Here is a 27720-nt window from a genome sequence, read left to right as displayed (position 1 = left end):
CTTCTAGCATTTACTCTTCCAACAAACCTGACTCTCGATAAACCTCTTCTACCCTTCTAGCCTGTATGGGTTTTTTGTTTATTTTTTCTTCCTTAAAATTATTAACAAAACACATAGATTAAGTCCTTTCAGACATTACTACTTAAAGTTGCACACAACCTAGCAGAGCGGTGCCTATATCTCATGTATGGAACCTAGAACGATAAATAAGCAGTCAGAATTGTAGTCTTACTATGTAGGAGCCTTTTGAGTTTTCATTTTTGTGCATCTGCCTTAACGTTTCCTTGGGGTGGCATTCTTTGAATTGGTATTCAAATAATCCTTAAAAATAAAGCATATAGGTTTGACATGAACAGTAATTTCAGGGGTCTCCTAAAGGCTCATTTTTTTATCAAACATACTAGTGTCCTATGTGAAACCATGTACTTTATTCCCTTTGAATTAGCACGATTTTGTTCGCCGAGATCGACCACCAAGGGTACTAATAGACCTCATACAAAGGACAAAAGATGCAGTACGAGAACTGGATAACCTTCAGTACCGGAAAATGAAGAAAATCCTCTTCCAGGAGACGAGGAATGGCCCGCTGACCGAGTCTCAAGAAGAAGAGGAGGTACTGTTATTTTCTCATTCCATTTGTACTTCTCTAAATATTTTTAGAGCAAACAAGATGGTTTTGTCCTTAATGGGGCAAAATAAACCCAGCCTGGGAGTTTACAGGATGGTAGGATAGGAGATGCAGTTGAAATTGTTGTGCTATCATGTGGATCAGCAGAGACAGGGTAACATAACAAGTGGCAGCAACTGTGACTCAGAGTGAGAGATGTGCATTTGCTGGCAAAATAAAAGCTCCTTTGGCTTTTGTGTTTTCCAAATGGTGGCCCTTCTGAGAACTTCAGAGAGGAAACTCATTTCAAGGAAGACTCTGCAATGATAATAGTCATTCAGAGCCTGTGTGAGCGAGGGTCTGTTGACTATCCAAGCTCTTCAGTCTCAGAAGTACAATCCAGATCAGTTGATAAATGTCTGTTGGATTATTGTAACTATCACAAAGTAATTGGCCTATCAGTTGCTGAAAAGCAAGTCACGAAAGTAGTAGGACTTTTTTAAAACTTCTATAATGTTGAAGAGGGAAGAAAAAACACGTTAAAGATGTAAATTTCTGCTTCAATTTGAGTCTTGTAACAAACAGCCCACTTAATCAGTGTATGATAATTGGCACTGACTGTGGCTTAGAGAAGGAAACCAGTCATTTTTCAATTGATGAGATTAGATGGAAATTAATGTCCCTTGGTGCGGGCACACTGGATAAATACATCTGTGACTGGTTCTCAATGGAAAAAAAAGCTCTCAGGCAAACTGATGTCTATATTCTTTTTCTTGCTATGTCTGTATTCTTTTTCTTGCTGCACTATAGCAAGAAAATAACCAAGAGCAATATGAGAGCCCAGCTTGTATTTGGAAATCTGGTCCTGAGACCTGTGTATGCCAATGCTCTTTTAAGGCTGTACTAGAGCTTTGGCCTAAAGAATAGGCAAGTCTGGCACTAGACATAAGAACATGCAGAGAGGAGAACAAAAACTGCCCTTTGATTGGAAGATTTAAATATAAACAAAAACATAAAGGCAGCAAGAACAGCAACTGGTGCTATTAATGTTACAAAAGTGCTTCAGGTCTAATCCTCTTGTTAGTTTACTCATAAACATCAGCCCTGTGTATGGGGGAGAAGCGGGGATGAATCACATCTTTACAGTGAAAATTTCCAGCTTTGCCTGTGTGTGACAAACTGGTAGGAGAACACGAGGACAGGACAGAGCAGGGGGCGCTTCCCCAAGCGAGTCTTCAGCAGATCTGAGCTTAACGGCCCGGATGGGATGGATTTGGCAATAGCTGACACCGAAAAGCATCTTTTTCCTGTTCCCCTTCTCCCCACCCCTAAATAATAAATTAATTTAAGAAAAAGGAGGGGGGGAAGAAATGAAGAAATTCTGCCTGTGTGAATTAACCCTCTGACGAAGCGCGCGCTCTGCACGTGCACTGCATGCCCTGCACCGGCTGTGCCACTCGAGGCCGCGCGCCCCGCGAGGCCGTTGGATTGCTCACCTATCACTAACGTGGCAGCAGGGGGAAAAGAGCATCTGCTCCAGTTACATCTTACCAGGCAGCTGCAAATGCCCCAAGCCCGTTCCTTTCCATTCCTTTGAAAAGCTAAGAAGTGGAAAAGGGGCTTTATGAATCTTTAACACTCAAAATACTGCTCATCTGCTTTCCTCCAAGCTGATGCAAGAAAGTTCAGGATATCCATAAAGTATTGAAGTCAGGAAGTCAATGTGAAGGTTGCATATGCCATCTCATCTCTGTCCTTTGTGCATATACATTCATTGATGACAGCCATTCATCTCAAATGCTTCATTATGTTATTTTTTCTTGCAAATTTATATAAGCATCCTGGAAATCTTTTCTTTCTCATGTACATATGTTGTCAATCAAATAGTATTCTTTTGTATTCTAGACTTTAAAAGTGCCCTTACCCAGGCTCGGAATAATCTGTTAATTGCTTTCAAGAAAATAAATCACATAATCAAATACAAATCTGTCAAGTTTATTTGAATTTTCAGCAAAAGCAATATCCTAGTAATTGATTTGTAATGTAATTCCTGCCAAGCTCTCTTTGAAGGCCAGGGCAAGCTGGGTACAGAAGCAAGCCTTTCATTTTGGTGAAGCAAGGCTCTTTCGGACAAGCAACTGAAGGGTATTCCCTTCAGTTATAATATAATAATAATATTATATTAGGGAGGGTCTGGCCCTCCCTAAGAACTCTTTGCAAGCATCTTCAATTCCATTAGTTTATTGCAACAGACTTCGTAAAATCTCTTAAGTCTGTTCAGATTAAGCTCGTACTGTAGGATTACTGAAGCAAGGATGCGAGCAGGTAAACCTGAGATGCTGCCTTCTGGTATTTGTGGATGGAAAAAAATTTCCTCGATGAGGAATATGTATCTAGGTACATCCAGGCTGATTTCAACAGTTTGAATTACTATAACAATGCAGGCTCTGTTGAGTCAGCTGTTTAAAGGTGAATGAAGATTATATAAGAATTTCTCTTAATCGACAGTACGAGGTTAAGGGTTTTTGATTTGCTTTGTTTTAGCTTGACAAAATATGACGACCGGGGCAAATATGGTTAAATGTTTGGACATGGAAGTTTAAAACTCCAACACCCTTAAGGAACATGAGATCCTTATAAAATCATAAACAGTTTGGACCAGTCTTGCATCTCCTCTCGTTCATGACATTAGGTTTCTGACTCGAAAAAAATGTTTTTAGTACAGCAGTAGAGGAAGGATTGCTCCTGCTTCAGGTGTAGCACTCGCCAGCAATCCCCCATATTCCTGGATATTTCCAATTCAAGCCTTAAACATTCGTGCCCAGACTTAACTATTATGAGAAAAAAAAAAATTATTTAGAGGCTGAAGTATGAAGGTTGCAGGGGAAGAGGTGAAAAGTGCCCCATATAAAATATTTCATAACCCCCAAGAAATGGAGATGCCAAAATAAAGAGCAAAACAGCCTTAAAAGAAACTTTGGACACTGCAGAACACATGGTGGGCAGTTCATCTCCTGCAGTGTTTGTAACTGATGCCCCTTGTTTTATAGGACAGTGAGCATGGATCAAACCTGAGTAGGAAGATGGACAGTCTGGGCAGCAACCATTCCATCCCGAGCATGTCTGTGAGCACAGGCAGTCAGAGCAGCAGTGTGAGCAGCATGCAGGAGGTCCTGGATGAGAGCAGCCCTGAACTGGTCATGATGCATAGTGACGAGAGCACCATTAATTCCACTTCCTCCGTTGTCCATAAGAAGGTATGTTCCCTGGTGCTCTCCAGAGCTTCCTGCAGTCCCTGCTATTGCTCACGTTGCCTCGGCCGCGTAGGGCCCCGGAGTGCTGGAGCTGAGCCGCCCGCTGAGAGCAGGGGACGGGCTTGCCGGGGCACAGTTTGTGCTTAACAGCTCGACTGCACTTAGGTAATCTCTGAAAATAATGAAGAGGAGGGTGCTCATGAAAAGCAGTGCTGTCCGTGGCTAGGCAGGTGCACAGCCTTGCTTGCGCCAGCCCTGCATGCGCGCTTCACCTCTGCTTGCAATGGGCACCCTTGCTTCGCTGCGAGTCGTTGCACTGGGCCGTGCGACGTGGGCACCAGCGGCCACAGCAGCTCCGCTACCCGTTTGCCGGTCACAGGGTGTGATTAAAACCTGCTTGCTCTTGGATTTCCCTCATGAGAACTGGAAGTGTGCAGGACTTTGGAGCCCTCCCGCAAGGTAGGTTTCGATGCCACTCCAGGCATTTCTGCTCTCTTGCTGCATCTTGTGAACAATCTGTTGCTTTTTGGTTTTGTTAGTGCTCACAACTAATCTGATGTGGCCTAGCCCTAAGTCACCATCTAAAATGAGATGGTTTTAACAGAGTCACTTTGGCTTGGGAAAGCAGTGATGTTGACTAGTGGGCAGTAAAATGTAGGTTACGTTTTGGGGTTTGTGCTTGGAAAGAGCTTCAAAATGTATCTACACTCTCTGCCAGAGACTGTATATATGTTCTCTGCTGCTGTAAACATTACAGCAACAACAGAAGAATGAAATTCTTGGTTACAGGCTTACAGCAAAGCCTGTTTTTAACTATTGGTAATCATTTTTTTTTTCCTCTGAAATACAGTATTTGTGTAATTGAGTATTGCAGCATTTACAGACTGGAGCTCTGAAGAGAATTTTTGTCTTTAGCAAAAGATTGATGTCTGTGTGCAAAGGTATTGACAGATTTGCTGCATAGGTTTCAGGGGGTTACAGCTCTATCAAATCTGTTTGCAATACCATCTTCAGAGATCTTTCTGAAAAAACATGCCAGCCCAAGGAGCCTTCCTGAATGAATAACTGCTCCACTGGTTTTACGTACAGTCTGATTATAGTTAGAGATTTCTCAATTTGTGTAGGCTTCAGAAATTTGTATTAATTTTAATTTCTCATTGCTAAGTAGTCATATTTATGTATGCCTTAAAATACGAGTTTGAAGGATTGATTTACACAATATCATACATTATAATATTACTGACTCATCAGTGTCATTACAGTCGATGGTGGGGGGGGGAAATGAGCCATTTCCACCAGGCATAAATTACATTTGTGAAGGAAGTAGTATTCTTGCTCATTTTAAGAATAACATTTCACTTTAGAAGTGCCATGCAATTGCTATGAAATATAAATGTAGAAGATGTCTGAGGCTATGAATTCAGTCTGGTTAGACTTCTGCATTAACTGTTTCTTTCCTTTAGATGAAGAAATTCAGTTAACATGGATGTCTAACTGAGTTAGGCTCCCTTAAAACCAAACCAAAAACACCTCCATAACTCCTACTTAATGTGTAGGGTCATGTTTAAGTTATGAACAGAAATATTTTCTGTCTCCACTTACTGTTATTTACAGGCAAGGAAGATATACCTGCACAACCAGGTGATTGCGCTGTATGTAAAACACGCACTCCGCAAAAAGCGTGAGCATGTCACCACATGGAAATTTTGCTTGTTTTGTAGAACTAGGGTTTTTGGATGCTCAAGAGCTACTGATATGTTGTAAAAACTTGCCTCTAGATGACTAAAAGTAGGTGTTTCTAGGGTGCATTTTGCAGTACAAGATGCAGGTCTACATTGGCCTTTACAAAGCAGCTAACACTGAGATGTCTGCTCCTTGTAGCAGAGCAGATACCTTCTCAGTTGGTGAGAGTTACCTCCAGATGGGATTTAGAAATAGGAAGATTATCTGCCTATCTGTCTATATAAATTTACACACATCCCTTTCTATTTTCAAGGTCATATCAAGTTTCTTATTCTGAAAGAAATCACTTTATATGTTTGCTTTAACTGTATTTCTTTGCTTTGTGATTAAAGTGATCCAAGCAACTTGTTTTCCCTCTAACAGGTGAGAGGCAGGAAATGCTGAATCCAGCCACAAGCTAAATGAAAGAATTTAGGGTCATAGTTTAAGTTAAGCTTTTGCTTTGCGTTTAAACCCTTTTTAAAGGTTAAAAAGAAAATCCCGATGAACATAATTAACCAGCTGTCTCCCCTCGGTGGACATAGGTTCAGACACTGGGCACTTTGGCAAGGGTCAGATGAAAGCCTTATACAACATGATGGTATTCCATAAATGGCTTAATACCCAGTCTGGTACATCCAGAGGCTTCATCGCCCAACCTGTTTTTCAAGACTCAAAGCTCTGAATGTCACGGGCCTTTGGATGTTGCTCACGGCCCTTGAATGCCACGTGCCCTTGTGCAGGGTCTGGGTGACCAGGCTGTGGTGGCGGGGACGCTGCAGCCCCAGGTCCCGTCGCCGCTCGGTGTGCGGACCCGGTCCGGGTGGCCTCGCGGCCGCGCGGTGTCACTCAGGAGCACGTGGCACCGTCCACACAGGTCTCGAGTGGCCGAAGCTTTGGGCAGCCCTGCCAGCATCAGGCATCTGGGCTGTGACTAACTGCTGAATCAGAGGCGACGCGTAAGGAGAGGCTGGGATAGTGCAAGCATTTGTAAGCAACAGGTTTTTTTAACAGCTGCTAGACAGCTTTGTGGTCCCGACCTGCACAAAGGGCCTGACCCTAGGGTGTTTTCACTGGGGTTACTAGTTTTTGGTGGCCAAGGTGCTTGGGATCTGCCTGGTCCAGAAGAGCACATGTGAGTAGACGTCACGATGAGACAACATCCTCATCCTTTCTACCACATCTGAGCCTTGATGCAGCAGGAAATTCCCGTGTTCTTAGGCTTGTGTTTAGGGCTAAAGTGACTCCCGCTCACCAAGGGAAAACTTGTGTGCCAGAGGAAGAAGCACCAGAAAAGAGAAGGGACAAGAAAGGGAGGAGGAAAAAAAAAAGTATATAAATTCAGTTTTTACAGCTGTTTTCTAATCTCCTAGAAGAAAAGAACAGTACTGTGGTCTGCTATTCAGGCAGCAGTTCCTGTACCCTCCCTTCCTGGGGTCTTATTCCTCTTTAAAGGCAAAATCTATTTCCTCAGGAGGATCCCATAATCACAGGAGGCCCAGATATCTCGGGCCTGTTTCAGTGAGCGATCCTGGAGGAACTTTGGCTTTCTCTTTGCAGGTTGCAGGCTGCCCACCTTGCTATGTCGTGCAAGAGCTCCAGGTCTCTAGGCTATCTTACATAACTACTTTCCCACCCGAGAGTCACAGAATCACAGAATGGTCGAGGTTGGAAGGGACCTCTGGAGATCATCTAGTCCAACACAGGGACACCCAGAGCATGGGGCACAGGGTGACATCCAGGCAGGTTTTGAAGACCCCCAGAGAAGGAGACTCAGAGAAGGAGCTGTTGAACTCCAAGCACAATGTATGCTGCAAAGCCATGTAGGCAATAGTTAATATTAAAGTGAGGATGAAATTTTGCCTCTTTGAGGATGCAGGTGTCCAGGTGTTATGGTGTTCTAGATGTTAGGGATGCCTAGTCTTGTACAAATTTGTCCATTTTGGACAGGCAGAGTGCCCCTGTTTGTCACTGTTCAGGATTTCGGAGCAGTGCAAGTACAGGCTGACACTGAACTAAGCAATAGTGTTCCCATGCAGTTCATATGCAGGAATAAATGGTATTGCCATAGGAAGTGTGCAGTGCTAAAACCCCGTGTAGTTAAGGGTCTTGGCAAGTTCACCTGTATCCTCAGTGCCCGTTTACCTTAAGACATAGTGTTCTTTGGTTGTAATTCTTCCCATCCGAAAGCACAGCCAAAGAGCAATTGAGATCCTCTATTTCAGTAGTAATTAAAGAGGAAGATATGCTGATGTTTACCAAATTCTTACTCAGTGGTGTATCTGTTCAGCTGATGGTGCGTGTTAGTAGATGTACAGTTGGTTTCTAAAGGATATTTTTCTGTTGTCCCAGGAAAATATGCCAAATGGCAGGACTTGGAGTGCTTCCTTGGGATACTGTTTTACTGCCATAAAATTTTATAATAGCAAAAAGGCTATTCTGTTTTAATCTAAACCAAAAGTTAGTATGCTATTATTTTGTTCAACTGCAATCCAGAGCTGTTGCAGCTAAATTTACTTCAACCTTAAAGTCATTAGTACTTAGAGATGAAATTCTGTCAATAAATAAAAGAATTGTCAAGGAAATCTTACGCTTAGAATTCAGTTTATACCAAGAAACGTGAAAGGAGAGTTGAGCATCAGAAACTCTGCCTAATGTTTGTAATAAAAATGTACTTCTATAATAGTGTTGCAACCTGAGAGACTTTCCAAATCCATTAAATCAAATAAATCCACACACACATATTGCCTTTCATTGCTGTGCTTAATATGCAGCATCTTGGCTGGTTCCTGTGGATGGAGAGTTCTCTGGCATGTAGGTTGTACCTGAACTGTGGTTCAAAGCTGAAGGTGTTTCTTTTATGATTCATATTTGGGGAAAAAAAGTACTTTTAAATGAGATAGAAAGGCTATTTAGGTAATGAGTGAGAGAGCTGTCTTGGCCTGCTTATGCAGGCACTGATACAAGTTTGTCATGACCTCTTGCATAGTAGGCTAGTGGCATAAAGCTTTTTCTTGAAAGCAGGACTGTTCTTGATACTTAAGCCTCTCTGCAGATTATTGAGGCATTTAGTGCAATGTCTTAAAGTGATTGATAGCACATTGTTATCTTCTTTCTTGAAATTCTTAGAAGTTAGTAATGTACTGTAGTATTATACACTGCTTTGCAGTTCCTGAAAGGTCCTTGCTACAGCTGGCTCAGAGATTCCCTTTCTGATGTGTCTACAAGATTGGTCTTTTTCAGCTAGTGAATCCTCTGGTGTTAAAAATATTTAAAAAAAAAAAAATAAAAAGTAAATAGCAAATGCAGTTTGTGCATCTTGCCACCCAATTTTGCTGTCACTAAGTTTTGAAGCAAAATTTTCATTGATAATAATGCCAGATACTTTTTTTCTATGTGTTTAACATGAAAGCAGATTGTGTAGAAGATAATACAGTCAGAAGACCAAATGCCTCCCTTAGTGGGAAATTTAAGATACCAGATTATTGACCTTTAATAAAGGTATTTTAAAGCCTTAACATGAACTGAAATCTGAACCTGCCTAAAGTTGTGTTCATAAGTCACATCTTTACTGTAAAGACAGAAAATAGATGGAAAAAGAAAAATGTATAGAAAATACATTACTTTAAAAACAGCATAAAATTTTAAGTGCAGATTTAGGTCTGAGAGATAACCCTGGTCCAAACTTCATGGAATTCAGGAGTGCTTTAGATACAAAGACCAAATCTTACTTCTTGACCACCCAGAGATGTCGGTTTCACATCTTTCCTTCCTGGAAGCGCAGATCTAAAAGTTTGAAACTAAATTTCCTGATTGGGCCCACATCTGTAAACAGCTGGTTTTGCAGTGTCTAGTAGCACTAGTTCTCTTTGGGGAAGAGAAATGGACCAAAAGGGCAGAAATACTTTTGGGATTGTTTTTCTGAGTTTGTAGATGGACATTGTCTCAGGAGGTGTTAGTGATGTTATCTGAGGAACTTGGGTAAAACAGGACCCTTGGGTTTATTTCTGTTATAGTTGTTAGTTCACTAGCAGTCTTCATGGTAAAGTAGCTTGCTTGCCCTTGACATGGAGAGTTATCAGACCATTTATTTCTGGTAGCCTGGCAGATTTTCTGGAAAAATATGTTAGTTTTTACAGGCACGTTTGAGACTTGATAACAGCTGCCTGTCTGTCGGCAGCCCGGATCCCAGACTCAGGGGCGCTGAGGAAAATCACTGAGGTTTTTGTCCACTTGAAATGGGTGGCAGACTTGTCCTGGTCCTCTAGTTTGCTTAGTTGCAAAGGGATTTTTCCCTGTGTTGCCCACCTCAATTTGAAAACCACAAGGCAATTAATTTGCTTTCTTGATGGGCAGTTGCATTCTTCTGTGGGCTTTTTGGGCACCCCGGAGCAATGGAAGCCCCATAAAACAGCATCAGGATGGCATTTACCTCCCAAGAATCCACCTGCAAAGGCAAGGAAAAGGCAGGAACATGGAGGCCCAAAACAAAGGGTGTGAGGAAAAAATACCTGGTTTAAAGCATTTTAAAATCAACCTATGCTATGGTTCTTTGTACCAGGATTTCTGCAGCATTCTTTTTTCCTGCAAACCATACGGGAAGCACTTGAGCTTGTGTGGAAGCAGGGCAGGAGGCGCAGGTAGCGGCGGATGGCGGCGCAGGGAGGGAGTCGAGGGGATCGGGGCACCTTTGGGCTCCTGGCCGCATGGGCGACTGCCCGGGCAGGGCAGCATGGCCTGGGCGCCCGCACCCTGCAGGCCTCCCACCCTGGGCACGTGTTGGCAGCGCTACCTGCCTCATGGTGCGGCCCTCGGGTCGCGGCCGCTGCCTTCGCTTTGCCTCCAGAAAGGGCACAGGATCACGTGCTGGTTTGGGGCCGTTTCACTAACACCATCTTGGTGGCCTTTGCACTGGGGCACGTCCATGGGTGTGCGGGGACGAAGTGGGGCAGCTGCCGGGGGTGACCGCTGCGCACCGCAAACCTGGGAGCTGTTGCTTTAACGGAGAGGAGGGAAGGGAAGGGAAAAGGAGATTTTAAAAAAAAATCCTTTGTGGACCGTGGAGAGAAAGTGCTAGAAGGGAGCGGGATCCTGCCCGGGCAGCAGCACCCCTGAGTGCTCAGAGCCTTTCCCACCTGGGCCGCCTGCCATGGCCGCGGCCGCGCCGCCCGCCGCCCTGCGTGGCAGATAGCGGCCGAGCGGCCCCGCCGCCAGGGAGCGAGGCGCGATGCTGCCGCCGCCACCGCTGCTGTGACAGAAGGCACCGGCGCCCTCCCGCCTCGCCATGGCACCCGCCTCGCCGGCGGGATCGCTGCGCCGCGGCGCCCGACCTCTCTGAGGAGCCCGGCCGCGCCGCTCCGCGCTCCCCAGCTGGCTTTGTGGCACATATGTAATACCGGCGGTTTGAGAGAGAGGAGGAGGGAAAGAAAAATAAATAAATAAATAAAAAGGAGGCAGGGGCTGGAGCGGGCGTCCCGCTAGCGATCAGCTGACGCTGCGAGCCGCCGGCTGCAATGTGTTGCTTATTCATTTCGTACCGTGGGAGCTGCAGGGGCTAGCCGAGAGCTGAACTATGCATTTCAAACAGCGCCGCTTGTGCAGAAAGAGGGGCGAGAGAGCGGCAGCCGGCCAGGAACGAGCACAGCTGGACTTTCTCCTTGTTTTTATCCATTTCTGCAGGATCATGCATTTATAAGGGATGAGGTGGGCCACAGGGATCGCAGGCCTGAGGTGCGGCCTACCCAGTCAGTGCAGAATCAGGCCCTCCACTACCGGAACCGCGAGCGCTTTGCCACGATCAAATCGGCGTCTTTGGTAAGCAGCCGTCCCCCCACCCCGCATCGCGTCCGTGTGTCTGTCTGTCCGGGAAGGGGTCATGGATGTCTCCTTTCCACCCCCCCGCCCTTAATTTCATCGTTGGCATAGCAACCGGGTACTGCACAGAGAGATGCTTTAGCCGCATGAAATGTAAAATACCGAATGCGTTTGATAGCGGTGGGTTCCCATCGGGGGTGTTTCCAGGGTATGTCAAATAACCCACATTTGGGGGCGAGGGCGATATCCTCTCCGTTTTTTTTTTTCTTTTTTCCCTCCTATCCCCCTCTTCCCTTCCCCCCGCTTTTGTTAGGGCCGCTGATGTCCCCAGGCATCTTTATCCGCATGTGCATAAAACGTCTCCGTGTGCATGTGTGGAATCCGCTCCCGTGCTACGGAAATGCGGATGCTCTGGGAAACAATAAGGCTGCTGGCCGGCGCGCTGACTCTTTGCCACCCCTCCATTCATCCTTTCATTCATTCATGCGGTGCCGGGGGCCGCTCCGGCCGCGGGCAGGGGGGACCAGGGGCACAAAAAGATTTAGGGGGGAGCAGGGAGGTCCCCGCGCGTTGCTACTACTGCAAACGCGCTCGCGGAGCCGCCTTTGTAGTAGCGAAAGGGGTGTGTGCCGGGCGCGCGGCCGCCGCCTCCCCGCGCACCCAGCCACCCCCCGACCCCGCACGGATGGGGCGGCTGCCCCCAAACAGGGGGCCCGTCCCGGCCCCACGGCGCGGGGGTCACGTGGGCGGGCACGGAGCCCGAGTAGCCGCTGCTCGGTGGCTGTAATGACATCATCGGGCCCGGGCGACAGCGCGGCGGCGCGGCCGCCACCCCCCCGGACACCGGGGCCCCTTCGCGGTGCTCGGAGCGGCCGCCACCGCCGCTGGGACCGTGCGCCCAGCACCTCGTGGGCCAACACGGGCGCAGAGCATCCGCGCTGCCCTGCTTTGCAGGTGAACTCCTGGATCGCCCTGGTGCGGTCGCCCGCCAGGCCCCGCTCCCCCCGTGCCCCCTGCTTCCCCCCTCGCCCCCCATCCAAAGTGTGACCTAGAAACAGGAGCAGCAGGGACTCTGTGCGGCGCTCCTGGCTCGCAGGGACCCTCTGCCCCGCCACGTTTCTTTGCGTGTGCATGCGAGCGTGTGCCCGTGCGGTGCCAACGAGGAAAAGCAGGGTGGAATTTTTTCTGATTAATTAGAGGCAGAAATGATAGATGACTCGAGCCCCATGCTCTAAATGTGTATGTGTTTCATTGATAGGTGCCTATGAGAGGTGCCTATTTGTTGTATTTGTTGTATTTTTTTCACTCTTTGAGGAAACGTACTGCATCTTCTGCCCTGCCTTCAGCAGCAGAGTCCAAAATTCCCATCCCTCTTGGAATATGTCATTCCTGAGCTCTCTGAGTGGCTTCAGGCTCTCTCACGGTGAGGCCCCCTTGAGAGCGTTTAAAAGATATGGCTATGAGGATATGGACAGTGAGGTCCTCCCAGACCTCTAAGCCCTGGAGGAGATACCTAATGTGCCAAGGTCACTCCTCAGTCCCACAGCAGCATCCTGCAGGCTGGGCTTGTGCCTGCCCTGCTGCTTTGGTCGCTTGCATTTGCTAAATCCCTTCCTTAGGGAGCAAATGGCTATAATGAAGTGAGTACTAGGTGAGAAAGAAATTAGGCTTTCTGGAGAACTTCTCTCCTTCAGCTTTTTTGTGGAAGTGCTCCGCTATGAGGCACGTCTGGGCTCCTGCCAGAAGGCTCGGAGTTCACGCCAGTGCAGCAGTACGTGCACAGCCCCGTATCCCTGGGGAAGGTGAGAATTCCCACATGTTACCTCACTGCTCCAGCCAGCAGGCCTTTCCTTGGGGAAGCACTGGTAGTATGTGCCATGTAAAAGCTTTCTTGCCATCCTCATACAGGGAGAACTTCCCGCACAGGGAGAACCTCCCCACCTTGGTATTACAGGAGATGTTACTCTGTGCTTGAGTTTTAAGACAAGAGGGTTCATTTCACTGTTAACAGTGAACAGAATAACAGAAGTATTGCATTTCATGTCTGTTAATTGTGTGACGGGCTTTTCCCCTTAGTAATCTTTCATTAACTTCTGCATGTGCCAAAATGGAGGTGCAGAAATTCTAACTTAAACTGTTCCATAGAGCAGTGTTTTCCACGCTGTATTTGATTGCCTCTCTGTGCCTGGCGGGTGTCACTGGCTGGTGGTGGTGGCTGCTGCTCCTGCTTTGGCCTCAGCAAAACCTCCATTGTGCCTGTCCCCTTCTCCCCTGCTGCGTTATCCATGGGGAAGGAAAGGTTATGCAGCCGGTACAGGGGGATAGGACCTGGCATGGCCAAAATCTGTAGTGCAGAACTAGCAGTTCAGGTTCCAGTGGGTCTGTCTTCATCTCTCCGTGTTAATTTACACTCTGTCTTTCAAGCAGCATCTCAAGAGTCTTGAGGTCCCACGGGATCCGACATGCTCTGCCCCTTACACTGGCCATGGTCTCTAAGCACTTGGGTGCTGTCTTTGAGGCACAGAAGGGTCACGCGGTGGAGAGAGGCACCAGAAAATGGGAGTTCTGACACCAAATCAGTACCTGGAAGGACACGTATGGGTGTAAAGCTCTGCTGAGCCCCTCCAGAGCGAAGGAAGGGCGACGTTTCGGGGCGGGAGCGCTGAGCTCTGGGGCTGTCGCGGGGCTTCGTGGCCGTCTGTGGCCTCGGTTTTGGGGACCGGGTCTCACCCTGAGCCCTCAAGTCCTCATTGTTCAGTCCTAGATCAGGGTGTTGCAGCCTCATGAAGGACGGCTGTTTCTAAAAGCAGGCTCAACTTGAAGACTGGTCCCTTTCCAAGAATAAACTCAAATAGTTTCAGTAGATGTAGGGCTCACAGAAGAACTGCGTTAGACAACCCTAAGCTCTAGCTGTCCTCGTGATGTTAAGTGTGATTCTCCTGCCCTGTTGCTCTGCCAAAGCACCTCCCTGAACCACCTTCCTCTTTGGACGCTGCATGGCCTACCCCCAACTTCTCTTTTTATAGCACTTTTGGCAAAAATAGCTGTCACTCTCAGTAGTGCTACTGAGAAAACATTTGTTGCAATGAAATTTAGTGCCTGCAAAGAAGATCAAATGCCTGCTGAATTTCCATATTATTTTGCAGAGTAGCAATGGTCCATAAATTGAAAGTTAAAACTAGAAATGTAAGCCCTGAAGCTGGGAAAGCTGCATTTTGAAAGAAAGCTAAAGGTTCTGCATCCCAAGAAAATGGTACCTATAAATATTTTTCCTATGAAAAGTCTTTTTTATTTTTTTTTAATTTGTACGGGTCTGTTTCTGACTCTATTTTCATCCGATCTGTAAAGACTCCACTGCTTCATTCACTTTCTTGATGGCTGTTTCTACAGTTTTCAGGTGAAATGATCTAGTATTTAAAACTTGAGAGACAGTATGTAGCGTGGATTCCATCAAAGGCCTTGGCTTTCTCTTTCGAGTCCAGATGCCAGCAAAAGAAGAGGGTCATCTACCCCCAGGTCTGTGGAAACCAACTGTCTGAGTAGGTGCGAGCAACCTGCTGCAGCGGTGGTCATTAAAATAACACCAGACCAGCCTGGGTCCAAAACGTGGCACATGGACATGTCCCCCTGCATCCTCTTCTGCTGAAACAATGGCCCTGTGTTCCCCATGGTGGATTTTATCTTAAGGGACTTACCTGGCTGCTGCCTGTGTAGATCTTCCCTCCAAAAATACTGAATTTGTTCTTTCTTGTCTCAAAGTTCTTTTATCATTGTGAGAGGCCAATGTCTTGCTCAATATCTGCCTCTGTCTTTCATTTGGTCACTGAGAGGGGAGAAGAGCTGTCCTTGAGGAGAGGGTTTGGTGTCTTGGTTGAGCAGTGTGGAAGGAGGAAGTGTGAAGAACTGCCAGTACTAAAGGAGGAATTGGAAGGCCAGTTCCTTATGTAAAGCTAAAATTTTGAAGGGGGGGAAAAAAAAGAGAGTAGCTTGGATTTTAGATGACAAGTGAACTGCTTGTGAGAGTAGGTTGGGAAAGGCATCTGTCTGTCTCGGTTCTGTGCACGCCAAAGACGCAGGGAGGTAAGGAACTGAGAAAATGTCCTACCTTAATGAAAGCTGTTCTGTTTTATACAGACTTGGGGCTCTGCTGATGACCTGATTGATTATTATGCTCTTCAAATAGAGTTCCAAGAAACGGCGGCGTTTCTGTTCTAAGGATCCTGGCATTTTTCTGGACAGTGTTCTGCAGGGAGCACTTCAGTTGTCAACGTTTTTCCTTTATAATTTATGGGATTATGCTTGTGAAGAAGTTGGCGAAGTTCAAAGTGCTTTTGTCCAAGAACAACAGAAAGGAGGGACTGCAGCTTTCCCAAATTCTCTCCTTACAGCTGTCACTAAAGCCATTCAGCCATTGAGGGCTGCTTCTCTCAAACCACGACTATTCATTCACTTAACTGTATTGACATGGCTGCTCTGAAGCACTTCTCTGCTATCTCAGTAGGATCTGGTCACACTCGGTGACTATTTGAAGTTCAGTTTCCTCCGAGCCTTGGCCGAAATCACCGTTGTGGAGAGTTTCCTCAAAACCAGCCTTCTGAGGAGTGGTGTGGTGGCCTTTAGCACCAGCCTGGGTGCAGACATTTAAACCAACCGAAGGTCCTCCCAGCCTCCTGTTCTGCTTTTCATCTTCGGGAATGAAACATTCCTTTTTTCCTCCTGACTTCTGCGGTGTCCATATCTTGCAAACCACAGGAAAGCGGCAGCTACTTTGGGTACAAGAAGAATTACTGGTTTGTGAGGCTTCAGTCATCTTCCCTAAATGGCTTTTTGCCTCATACGTGTTAGGTGTGAAAGCAGAAGGCCTCCTTGGAGCTGTGGTCTCCAGGTCCACATCCATGTATGTGAAGGGCTGCAGCTTATTTGCTCCCAGGGCTATCTTAAAAGTGATGAGCAGATCTTTATATGTGGAGTTCCTGGGACTGTGTTCTTAAAAAAGATGATTTCACATTTGGACACTTTCTTACTCTTTCAAAATGGAAGCATTGCCATTTGCATTTTCCTCTTAAAATTCTTGGCACACCCGCATGGGCTTTTTTCCCTCCTTTCCCATACATGCATTTGGAGCGTGGAAATCCATGTGGAACTTGTGAGTTTGTTTCAGCTGAGCGGGATTTATAATCTGCTTCAGCCATATGATCACCTTGGTTAGGAGTGCTCAGTTCCAGAGGCTGGGAAACTCTCTTCCCGTGGGCGAGAGCGCTCCGTACACAGCACAAAGTTCCTCGCCTCTCTTTTGCTCCCATTTTCAGAGCACTTTTTAGCTTTTGCTCCTGCGAGTGTCTCTGCACTGCTCTTGGGAACCTCTTCGTTGCAAGATGGGCTTGTGTGTCTGCAGGTTGGGTCAAGCATAAGCAGGAACGACCCTTCAGCATCCGTTGGAAGAGAAGCTGAGTAGCCAACTCTGCCTGGGGTTTGGGAGCAGCCACCCAGAGAAGTGAGAGGCTGAAAAAGGAAAAAGGCAGGAAAAAATCGTGCTGGAAAGCGAGTGCCATGCGTGTGTGCAGCCCAAGTTTAGCTGGGTGTCCGCTGTGATTGTAGTAGAAGGTCAGAGTGAGGCAGAGTTGATAGGAAATTTTGCAGTTTAATAATGAAAATGGCTTAAATGGTTTGTTCTCGTCTCATGAGCTAGATGAGAGACTGGGGAGGTTCTTTAGCAGAATGTGTAGAGATTGATGAAAACATGGGATCGGGCTGCCATCTCCTGAATTTTAATAAGGAATTTGGAGGGAGGCAGCTCTTGGCAGGGAGCAGGTAGAGAGGGAGTGAATCAGGGCTATGCTGAGCTGCTAAGGAAGGGGAGGATGTCTGGGTGTGCGTTTCCTTTGCTTAGAGGGGCTGCTGGTTGCTAGGCCCTTGTCACACCTGGGATTTGTGTGCTGGGTCTGAAGAAGGTTGTGCAGCAGCCACCTCTGTAGATCTTTCCTTGAGCAGTTTGTAACCTGCCGCTGCTTTTCTTCATAATGTGACCTTTTCTGCTGTGAAAATGTGCATAAAATCCTTGGAAAATGGGGTACAAATATCAGATCTGGCTGTCTGTGCCAGAAAAGAGAAACTTCATGGTGTAGTTTGTGGTGTTAAGCAAAGGCACTGCCTGAGAGCCTGAAACAACATTCCCTGGACATTCATTACTAAGAGAAGAGCGGAGCACAACCTGCTTCACAGGTAAGCAGCTAATAAGGAGAGAGCCTGAGCGTGAAGGCCACATAGCAGATTGTTTTTCCCCCTTTTCCTGACCCCAGGTTACAAGACAGATCCATGAGCATGAGCAGGAGAACGAGTTGCGGGAACAGATGTCAGGATATAAGCGGATGCGGCGCCAGCACCAGAAGCAGCTGATCGCCCTGGAAAACAAGTTGAAGGCCGAGATGGACGAGCACCGCCTCAAGCTGCAGAAGGAGGTGGAGACACATGCCAACAACTCGTCCATCGAGCTGGAGAAGCTGGCCAAGAAGCAAGTAGCTGTGATGGAGAAAGAGGTGGGTTTGGATACAGACTCCTTGGAGGGGCAGCAGAACATTGAGGAGGAGAGAGCCTTGTGCCAGCCTCTGGGAAGAGGCTGTGGATGAGGCTCCTAAAACCCTTCCAGAGGATGACACTCCATTGCCAGGGACCAGAAACGTAGTTAGTGGCAGAAAGATTGACTTCATGGAGAGCTCAGTTTCTCATAGCTGTGTGAAGGAGCTCGCGGGACAGTAACGGCTCCGTCTGGGTTATTCAGTCTTTCTAAAAATCCTCATGTTAGTCCACGTGTTAACTCGGTGGTGTTTTTTACCCTCTGGGGTTATTTTGCTGGAGATACAGAATGCATAAGGAAATTCATGTATGTCTGCAGGCGTTATGGTTTATTGTTTGTGTGTTTACAAGTCGGTTTCACGCAGCTGAATACTGGTGGCTTTCTGTGGCCCAGGCTCAAGCTGCACATCTGGTCCTTGGTTTTTGTGATGCGTTTGGTGCCTGCTCCCTCACCCTCTTTCTCTCTCCCTCTCTGTGCCTTACAGGCAAAGGCAGCTGCAGCAGATGAAAAGAAATTCCAGCAGCAGATTTTGGCTCAGCAAAAGAAAGACCTGGCGACCTTTTTAGAAAGTCAGAAGAAACAATACAAGCTTTGCAAGGAAAAGATTAAAGAGGCAAGAAACTGTTATTTCCAGGGTTGAAGGGGTGTGGAATGAGCGTGAACTGGACTTTCCTTTTGATAAATCTGGGCCAGCCCAGGGTTTTAAGGGATACTGTCATACTTGGAAGCAAATTTAGGTTCCCAGCAATTACCTTTCAGGTACTAGGAGCATCTGGCAACATTTCTAGAACAATCTGTGGGGCTGCTAGAGAGGCCTGCGTGGCTCTCTGCAGAGCAGGATCTTTGAAACTGCGAGTGATGAGGTACAGGGGAGTTGCAGAGAACTCTTCCTCTTTTCCTTACCCTCTTTTCCCCTCAAGCCTTGAGGAACCACAGCAGCCATGTAGATGTCACTTGGCTAAAAGCCTTGTGATCACTTATACAAATTAGAATAAAGAAATGAGTAATGAAGTACATAGCTAATCCATTGCAAATTGTGTTACTTGAGGACAGTGTCCCCAGCTGAGCTCCAAAATCGTTTGCTGTTAAGAATGTAAAAGGGAGAAAAAGGAAAGCAAGGAGCCCTGTTACACTTGTGGTTCAGTAGAGAATTGAGCTTATATTTAGATCCTATTGGAATAAAGAGAGCTGGAATCCAAGCTGGAAGGCTTTGTAAAACAGATGGAGAGCTGGGAAGTGAGATGAGGCTTTCGACCCCTTCACTTTCCTGGGCCACCAGCACCTCCCCTGCAGTGATGTTTCACTCTTTTCTTTGTGGGACTGTTTAGTCCTTGAGGTGGTTTTGGTTTTCTTTCCATTTTTCCCTCTCCTTGTAATAATACAGCTCTAAAAACAGTAGAGCTGAGCGCAGGCAGGTGACAGTCTGGTTCTGTTGGTAGCTGTGGCTGCAGTCGGGTTTTTGGTGTCCTGCTTCCATGAATTAAATAGCAGAGGAGTAGTCAGTCAGTGACAGGAAGGTCCTGAGAGTCCAGTGTTTCCGTGATCCTAAGGAAAGTCGTGTTTTCTTGGCTGTGCCTGCACACAGGAAATGAATGAGGACCACAGCACGCCCAAGAAAGAGAAGCAGGAAAGAATATCCAAACACAAAGAGAACCTGCAGCACACGCAGGCTGAAGAGGAGGCCCATCTTCTCAGCCAGCAGAGACTCTACTACGACAAAAACTGCCGTTCCTTCAAGAGAAGAACGATGATCAAGAGGCACGAGATGGAGCAGCAGAACATACGGGAAGTACGGCACCCTTCAATTCCTCTGCCTAGCGTTTCTTTAATGGCTTTAGCTTTGTGTCTATGAGACATGTGACGCTAGGTCTTCATGTTTTCCGTTGCTAATCCGAACTGAGGAAAATGTAGGGACCGTGTTTTGGGCGCTAATACTCCATCTGGAAATGTAGTTGGTAGGTGGTGACTTTCATTGATGAGAGTGGCATAATTAGCTTCCAGACAAGACAAGATGTGGGCCTTGGATGCACCCGAGCCCGCCGGCCCTGGGGCTGCAGGGGAGCCTGCAGCGTGGGGCTGGGTGCTGGCCCACGTGGGTGCTCGTGACGCTGGGGGACACCTGAGAGGGCATCGGGGGAGCAGCTCAACCCGGTGCCTAAAACACCCTCACACGGGACAAATATTGGGCAGAAGAGGCCTCCCCCTACAGGACTGAGGCCTTCCCCCTGAAGGGACTCAAAATTTTATACCAAAATCCTCTTAGGTGTTTGCTTTCTGCTCACCTTCGAGTAGTCGGATGTCGCCTTTGGGCCCTACTTAAAGCCCAGCATGGGCTCTAGAGGTGCCCAGGGCTGCTCCGTTGCTTTGCAGATCACAAGCAAAGATCTCAGCTTGCACACCCTGAAAATGAATGACTGAAAGCTCAGATTTGGGCACCCTTGTCAGTGCAAACAAGTTCTGGGGTAGGGATGAGAGCAGATCTCAGGTCTCCAGCATGGTATTTGAGTGTGTTTTAAGCAGGAAACCCATCTTCTTTCCTTGAGCTCCTTCATTTAGCCTCTCTTAAGAGACTTAATTTTCAGAATGATGCACATGTCATTAAAATTCCCTAAAATAACTACTTAGTTTAAATCCACTGGATCAGGAATATTAACAGAAATCAGTGGAAGAATCAGAGATTCTCCCCTTTTGGGGCTTTGCAACGTGGGGGATGTTTCCCCAGGCTGCAGGCTCCCAGCTGAAGCATTTCTTGCACGCACGTGCAAAACCAGCGTGGCACCTGGAAGGCTTCCTTGCTTTGCCCAACCTGCTGCAGCTGGAGGGCCCGGAATTGCTACCGAGGGTCCTCTCAGCGCCGCGGGTCGGAGCTGAGCCCCTTGGCTTTGACCACGTTAACTCGTGTCGAGGGGCCGCTGCAGCTCCCAGCACCAGAGCAGCAGGGGCCAAGGGGCGAGTTAGAACAGGTGAAAGTCCATCCTGCTGGTTGGGCGCCCAGCCGAGGCGCTGCGGGGCTGGGGGTGGACGAGTGCCTGAGCGCGGCGCGCGCCCGGCCCGGCGCCCCGCGGCCCAGCTGCTCTCTAGTGCTTCGCTGTCGCCCGCGCAGGAGCTGAACAAGAAGCGGACGCAGAAGGAGATGGAGCACGCCATGCTGATCCGGCACGACGAGTCCACGCGCGAGCTGGAGTACCGGCAGCTGCACACGCTGCAGAAGCTGCGCATGGACCTCATCCGGCTGCAGCACCAGACCGAGCTGGAGAACCAGCTGGAGTACAACAAGCGGCGAGAGCGGGAGCTGCACAGGAAGCATTTCATGGAGCTCCGGCAGCAACCAAAGAACCTGAAGGTGCCCGAAGCTCTGTTCCCCCCGTGCAGTGTCCGGACACAGAACCCCCTCCCCAGCACCTCCGTGTGCTTTCCTGGTGTCTCTGTATGTGGATCTCAGACACCAAACGAGCTCGCTGAGTATTTTTAAGTGCCACATTACTCGGCCTGCTGGCTACCAATAGATGAGTGTTTAGCTAAGTGTGACAGAATTGGCTTCTGGGGAGCTCTGCTTTCTTGAGGGTGCTGCTCATCTCAGCCTGTCGGTATGCGAAGGGGCTGGGTGATGCTTCCTTGCTTTCAAAATGAACAAAAGGAGCAAACGTGGGTGTGCTGAGCCCTGTGCTTCAGCCTCCCAGTTCAGCTACTGGTTAATTAAAGCCCGTGAGCTGCTCCTGGAGACCTGTGTTCCTCCTCTGGAGAGCCACAGGAGCCTGCTCCTTTTTTGCTTCTTTGCACGCAGAACAGTTCTCAGATTCAGTCTCCACACAGTGTATGGGGGCATTTGTGGGGCAGGAAAAGGGGGGGCTTTGGAAAGCAAGAGCCCTCTGGTAGGGGAGTAGCAGGAAGTAGTGGGGGAAGATGGAAATGCCCTGGGGGATGCGCGTTAGATGGAAATGGAAATGCCCGGAGCCCCCGAGGCCGCGGGCACAAAGGGAGCAGCAGCGCCCGGGCACGGGGCAGCACACAGTGCAGAGCTTGGGAAGGGGCTGTTCTCCCCGCTGATTCTGTCGCCTCCCAAAGCTCCTCGTGCCCTTCATGCGGCTCCTTCCTCGGCAGGCTATGGAAATGCAGATCAAAAAGCAGTTCCAGGACACGTGCAAAGTGCAAACGAAGCAGTACAAAGCACTGAAGAATCACCAGCTGGAAGTAACTCCAAAGAGTGAGCACAAGACGATACTGAAGAGTCTGAAGGATGAGCAGACGAGGAAGCTCGCCATCCTCGCGGAGCAGTACGAGCAGAGCATCAATGAGATGATGGCCTCGCAAGCGGTGAGTGCGGCGCTGCCCGTGCGCTTGTTGGGAGCATTTTAAGCTGCTGCCTTAGACACCACTCTCCCGTTTTGTAGCAAGCGTGTGGTAAAACAGACACCCTCTCCCTCGCACATTGAGGTTGTAGATTCGGATCTTCGGCGAGGCTCCTGCCTCTGGGTGTGAGTGGTTGCAGCGGGGCTTTATAAAACCCTCCCCACTGTTCCCTTGTGCAGCAAGCACCAGGGCCGCGGTTTGGGCCACGCAAGGTGCAGCCTCCCTGCTCTGGGGAGGAAAGAGCAGCGTGTTGCTGGCATCGGAGCAGCCACTAGCAGAGGCCTAAATGGGTTTTGTTTGTTTGTTTTCCCCCCCGGTGATCTTACAGCTACGGCTGGATGAGGCCCAAGAAGCAGAATGCCAAGCCCTGAGACTGCAACTCCAGCAGGAGATGGAGCTGCTCAACGCGTATCAGAGCAAAATTAAGATGCAGACAGAAGCACAGCACGAAAGGGAGCTCCAGAAGTTGGAGCAACGGGTGTCACTGCGCAGAGCACATCTTGAGCAGAAGGTAGGGCTGGGGTGACGGCGGGGGCGGCCGTCTCGCCTGGCACGCCGCCGTTTCCAGGGCCTGCTTGGGTCGCTCGTGGAATGGGGCCCCCGGAGCTGGCGGGGCCCTGGCCACCCGGGGCGGTTTCGGTAACGCCGCGGCGCTGCCCGCTCTGCTTCTTTCAGATCGAGGAGGAGCTCGCGGCCCTGCAGAAGGAGCGCAGCGAGAGGATCAAGTTCCTGTTGGAGAGGCAGGAGCGGGAGATCGAAACCTTTGACATGGAAAGCATGCGGATGGGCTTTGGGAATTTGGTCACGTTAGAATATCCCAAGGAGGACTGTAGATGAGATTAAATTTCTTTGCCATTAAAAAAAAAAAAAAAGTAACACAACACCAACAGAAAAGCAAAGTAATGGTATAAAACCTGCAAAAGCAACATTCCCCACGGTACCGGGCGAGCTCTCTCTCTTTCTGTCTCTCTTACTGACATCGTGTCGGACTAGTGCCTGTATATTCTTATTCCATCAGGGGCCCCCTTTCCCCCCTGTGTCGAGTCCCAGTGGTGGGCAGCTCCTGGCGGTCTTTTTCATAGTATGTCACAGTATTGATGTCTCTGTGCAATGATTAAAAAAAATGTTTCAGTGAAAACTTTGGAGACAGTTTTAATGGAGAAAAAAAAAACAAAAAAATACAAAAAAAGTGGATGTATGTTGCTTTTGAGCAATCACTCATTTTACCACCAATCAATGGAAGTACAAGCAAAAAAAATAATTGGTTGATATCTACAAACCCAGGGGGAGAGAGACTAAATCCGCAGCCTTACCTTAACTAGCTGCTGCATAATTTTATTTTATTTTTATTTTTTTGGTATTTATTCATCAGGAATAATTAAATAATAAAAATTTTATTAAAGATTAAAAAATTTGATACATTTTACAGAAAAACTTAATCGTGATGTACATATCAGTGGTGACATATTATTACTTTTTTGGGGGTGGGGTGGGACGGGGCAAAGATCTGGTGATTTTTAGAAGAACCATGCCAGGCGAGGCGGGGATTAGACCTCGCTCTTCGGCATATTCTTGATTGTATCATAATCATTTTCTGCTGTCGCAGAGAATGTGAATACACTTAAATGAGCCCACAGGATCCCAGTAGCACAAATTGGGCTTTGTCAAATCGTGTATTTTGTGTATAGAAGGAATTTAAGGAGAGCTTTTACTTATTTTCATATTGTATTTTAACTGTTTCTCTGATCAAAAATTTTTTTACTTCTTTCCCCCCTTGCTTCCCTCCTGGTCCCAGCCCTCCCACCCACTTTCCGGTTCAGTATCTGGAGTTCAGCACTGTCTGTCGGATCATCCCCCTCCCTTTCTTTTTTTTTTTTTCTTTTTTTTTCTTTTTTCCTTTTTTTTCTTTTGTTCCTCCCCCAAGTCTACCCCCAACCCCATGATCTTGGTCATAAATACCGCATTATTCACACTTTCAAACTGTGTATTTTCTTACAATAAAAAAGATTAAAAAAAGGCTTTACTTCTTTTGCATGCACTTTAAAAAAATGAAAAAAAAACCAACAAAAACATTTTTCAGGTTCAAAGGAAGAGCATGAATAACTGTCAGAGCTTTTAATTATATTTGTAAATAAAAGTGTTCCTCACACTGCCTCGCTGTCTCATTGGGGCCTGTCCTGCTCTTCCCGAGGTGGCGGTAGGTGGGGACGGGCTTTTGCTGGGGCAGTTTTTGGGGTGTTTTGCTGGTGGTTTTGGTGCTTTCCTGCCCCTCTTGCAGCCTGAGCCCGGGCCAAGCTGCCTCTACCTGCTGGGAAGGTTCTTCTAAGGGCGCTGGTTTTATCAGCACCCCAAGAAGGCAGATGGGGCGAGAGGATCCCCTAGCAGCCCAAGCTGCTTCCCCGCAGCTCCCAGAAACACGGGGTGGAGCAGGGAGCAGAGGCTGCCCCTGGAGCTGCTGGGAAGGGGGAAGCCGGGAGCAGGTGACAGGAGGGTTTTCAGGGCATAAGTTGCCCTGTGATAAATGAGACTGGGGCTTCACAAACAGCCTGGAAAAAGCAATGTCCTGTCTTAATTTTTAAAGACGGAATGAGTTTCTGCTGGGCTTAGGCTGGTGTTTAATGGCCCCGTGGTCCCTGCTGGCCCTGTCCTGCTCGCCCTGCTCCTTCCTTGGAGCTGGCAGGAGTTTGTGTAGCCTCTAAGCCACCCTTTGGGCACGGTTCAGGTTTGAGCCAGCAGCCGCACCACTACGGGTGCGGACAGCCCCAGGGTGCGGGAGCTGCTAGGAGCATTTTTGGGGAAGTGTCTTTCAAGGAGGGAGGCTCAGCCCTGGCCTGGTGCCTTCTCCCATTCCCCAGGAACTGAGCTCAAAGCAGGTGTGATGTTGGTGAAGCCCGGCTCATTCTCGGCCCAGCCTCTCACTGAAAGGCAGCGCAGGCCCCGTTGCCAGCACGTTGGGGCTCCCCAAGGGCTCCAGTCCTCGCGCCGGTCCCCCAGGAGGACCAACAGCGGGGGCTGCTCCAAGCTGCGCCCCAGCACTCCCCTCTCCCCCCAAGAAGACAACCACAGACCTCCACCTGGGCAAGGTTTTAATTGCACTGTGAGTAACCAGCACGGCAACAACGTTTGAACAAAATACTGTCCGCTTTGAGAGTTGACACGGAGCAGAACACAGCTCTTTAAATCAGCTTCCTCACCTAACGCGACCAATTATTCCAGCGTTGTTTTAGTGGAAATAATGAAGAGGAAAACAAAGCAAAATACAAAAAAGCAGCTTTCCCAAGGCCAGCACGACTCCCACGTCCTGAAAGGTGGGACTCAACCCAGACAGCACGACCCCAGCGCCCACCCCTGCTGCAACATACCGATACCGTGGCCCAAACTGTAATTCCCAAAGGCTCCAATTTTCCTTAAACCCAAGGCAGTCGGGAAGGGGTGGCCGCTAAAGGGGCAGCTTTTCAGCAGCTTGTTCTAGCCTCTAGCTACGGGTGTGAGCTGAAGCACAGCACAAGTCCAAGCCACAGTCACAGGGAAACGGATTTAAATCACGCCAGCGACAGGGCTGTGGTTCAGGTTACGGTTCTAGTGGTCAGTTTGGGAGCAGCTGGTACAAGTCACTAATCAAACAAAATTAAAGAAGTGCTTTGACCAACCCCCTCCCAGGGGAACGGGGACATCACACAGTGCTTAGGGGAAGGGGGACGGATTGGGGGGGGCTCCTGCAGCCTCCCCTCTCCCTACTTGCCCGAGAGCTGCTCGTAGAGCTTCGGCACGTAGTCATCCCACTCGGCCTGGTAGCAAGTGCCGGCCACGGGCGCCCCCAGGCCGTACTTGCTGCGGAACGCGGCCACCTTGAACTTGCCGCGCTTGTCGCCAGAGCGATTGGACAGGATGGGCTCGTCGCACGTCAGCTGCTTGGGCTGCTCGTACACCAGCCACACGTAGCGGTGCAGCCCTGCGGGACGAGAGGGGGGCCGGGCGTCGCTCCTCAGCGGGGTCTCAGGCCTGCACAGCACCCGCTCCCGCTGCCCCCACCGCGTGGCTCTTCCAGGATCACGTATTCCAGGGGTTAATGCTAGTTGTGAAGTGGCTCCCCTAGCTCAGGGGGACAGAAGATGGCACCTACCTGAGAAGCACTAGGAGCTGCTACTGTCATTCTCCAGGATAAGATGCCTAAGTGCGAGTTAACTAAAGGAGCTGACAGAAGACGGTCTGGAAATGTTTGATTTGTGTCACGGCCAGAACTAGGGCTCCCCACCCCCCAGGCGGCACAGCGGTGGCCACGGGGACGGCTGTGACACTCCAGCGCTGGCCGGGGGACCACCCCGCTCTGCAGAGCCACACGGGCAGCTTGTACCCGCAGCCGGTTTCTGCAGGGCTGCACCCTGCCCCTCTCGCACTGCTCCATCATTCGCAGCACCGATGCGCTCAGGGCACGAGCGCGGCAGCTCCCGGCACTGACCTGTTCCTTTGGGAGGCCCGGAGCCCACGTAATCGGACAGCACCTTCCCACTCCCCACGTCGTTGCCTTTCATGTTGGTCACCAGGAAGTGATGCCATTCCCTGGAAGGGAAGAGCAGCACCCCGTGAGACTGCAGCAGGTCCCCTCTTTGCCAAGGCGCCTCCGCGCGCTCGGCCGCCGCTTCCCACACGCCTCCCTGTGCAGAACTGCAGCTCGCGCGGGAGGCACTGCCTCCCCTGCGCGCTCTGCGCCAGGATGCACAGCCGCCACGGCCAGCGCTGTCACCCTACTCGGCAGCTCTGCAAAAGCAAGAATCCAGAGGCTGGCTCCTACGACCTGGCAGCGGGCGCATTTCCAAGGCTGCCCGCGCAAGGTGAACTCTCCAGGCCTCCGCTCCTGGCACACGGCTCCAGCTCCACCACACGCTCCGCGCTAGCTGCAGTGGCTCCCAACAGCGGGGGCAAAGGCAGATCCCAGCGCCCGGCCCGGCCTCGAGCAGGGCTGCGGGACCGCCCGGGCGCCCCGAGCTGCCCAGCCGGGCAGAGCAGCTTCCCTGCGGCGGGCACGGGGCGGCCCGGGCGCGCAGCTCCCCCCTTACCTGAACTTGGGGTCCTTCCGACTGGGGGCATCGGGGTCCGTGAGCACCAGCGTGTAGAGCTTCTGCGGGTCGCAGCCCTCCCACTCGATGCTCGTGGGCCGGTGCTGCACCTGAGGGCCGACGGCGTGAGCAGGGCCAGGCCGCGCCGCGCTCCCGCCGCGCTCCCGCGCGCCGCGCTCACCTGCGTGGGCGTGAGCACCTTGCCCAGCTCGTCGATCTCCAAGGGCCCGTACTTGACGCGCAGCGGCCGCGCGGGCCGCTCCTCCACCTCGGTGAGGGCCAGCGGGCCGCCCCACAGCGCCAGCTCCACCGGCATGGCGGCCGCTCTGCGCCGCGCTGCGC

At 49.4% G+C, this 27720-nt stretch overlaps 2 protein-coding genes across 5 annotated transcripts in view; one reads left to right on the top strand and one right to left on the bottom strand.

Annotated features, from left to right (window-relative positions):
• TAOK3 (TAO kinase 3) overlaps window positions 1-24188 on the top strand; it is a 73472-nt gene extending 49284 nt beyond the window's left edge. For 2 of the 4 annotated variants that reach the window (XM_026037559.1, XM_026037560.1), the window contains exons 13-22: window positions 446-613; window positions 3658-3864; window positions 11263-11397; window positions 17697-17933; window positions 18456-18584; window positions 19557-19760; window positions 21075-21314; window positions 22073-22285; window positions 22650-22832; window positions 22997-24188. In XM_026037559.1, the coding sequence (XP_025893344.1) occupies window positions 446-613; window positions 3658-3864; window positions 11263-11397; window positions 17697-17933; window positions 18456-18584; window positions 19557-19760; window positions 21075-21314; window positions 22073-22285; window positions 22650-22832; window positions 22997-23158 (1878 nt within the window). In that variant the 3' untranslated portion in view covers window positions 23159-24188. Of the gene's footprint in view, window positions 1-445; window positions 614-3657; window positions 3865-4305; window positions 4321-11262; window positions 11398-17696; window positions 17934-18455; window positions 18585-19556; window positions 19761-21074; window positions 21315-22072; window positions 22286-22649; window positions 22833-22996 lie in introns of those variants that run through there. The other 2 variants (XM_026037561.1, XM_026037562.1) reach the window with 2 other exon arrangements.
• A 1562-nt stretch (window positions 24189-25750) lies between these two features.
• Window positions 25751-27713, bottom strand: PEBP1 (phosphatidylethanolamine binding protein 1). Its single transcript, XM_026037752.1, has 5 exons — window positions 27560-27713; window positions 27379-27488; window positions 26781-26881; window positions 26054-26273; window positions 25751-26009 (listed from the first exon to the last, which is right to left on the bottom strand). The coding sequence occupies exons 1-4, from the start codon at window positions 27692-27694 to the stop codon at window positions 26056-26058; spliced, it is 564 nt and encodes a 187-aa protein (XP_025893537.1). The 5' UTR covers window positions 27695-27713; the 3' UTR covers window positions 25751-26009; window positions 26054-26055.
• Between the last annotated feature and the right edge of the window lie 7 nt (window positions 27714-27720).

Source organism: Nothoprocta perdicaria, unplaced genomic scaffold, assembly GCF_003342845.1.
Source record: "Nothoprocta perdicaria isolate Ctin4 unplaced genomic scaffold, notPer1 scaffold_2, whole genome shotgun sequence".
Lineage (NCBI taxonomy): Eukaryota > Metazoa > Chordata > Aves > Tinamiformes > Tinamidae > Nothoprocta > Nothoprocta perdicaria.
The sequence above is the reverse complement of the archived record's forward strand: the minus strand, read 5'-3'. Positions and strand labels throughout refer to the sequence as shown.

Bases quoted from the DNA above. Each gene is read 5' to 3' on its own strand.
- PEBP1 (XM_026037752.1), bottom strand. From the start codon at position 27,694: ATGCCGGTGGAGCTGGCGCTGTGGGGCGGCCCGCTGGCCCTCACCGAG. The intron at 26,882-27,378 runs GTAAGGGGGGAG...CTTCCCTTCCAG, and splicing joins CGGAAGGACCCCAAGTTCAG to GGAATGGCATCACTTCCTGG. The intron at 26,274-26,780 runs GTCAGTGCCGGG...CTCGTCCCGCAG, and splicing joins CGGGCCTCCCAAAGGAACAG to GGCTGCACCGCTACGTGTGG.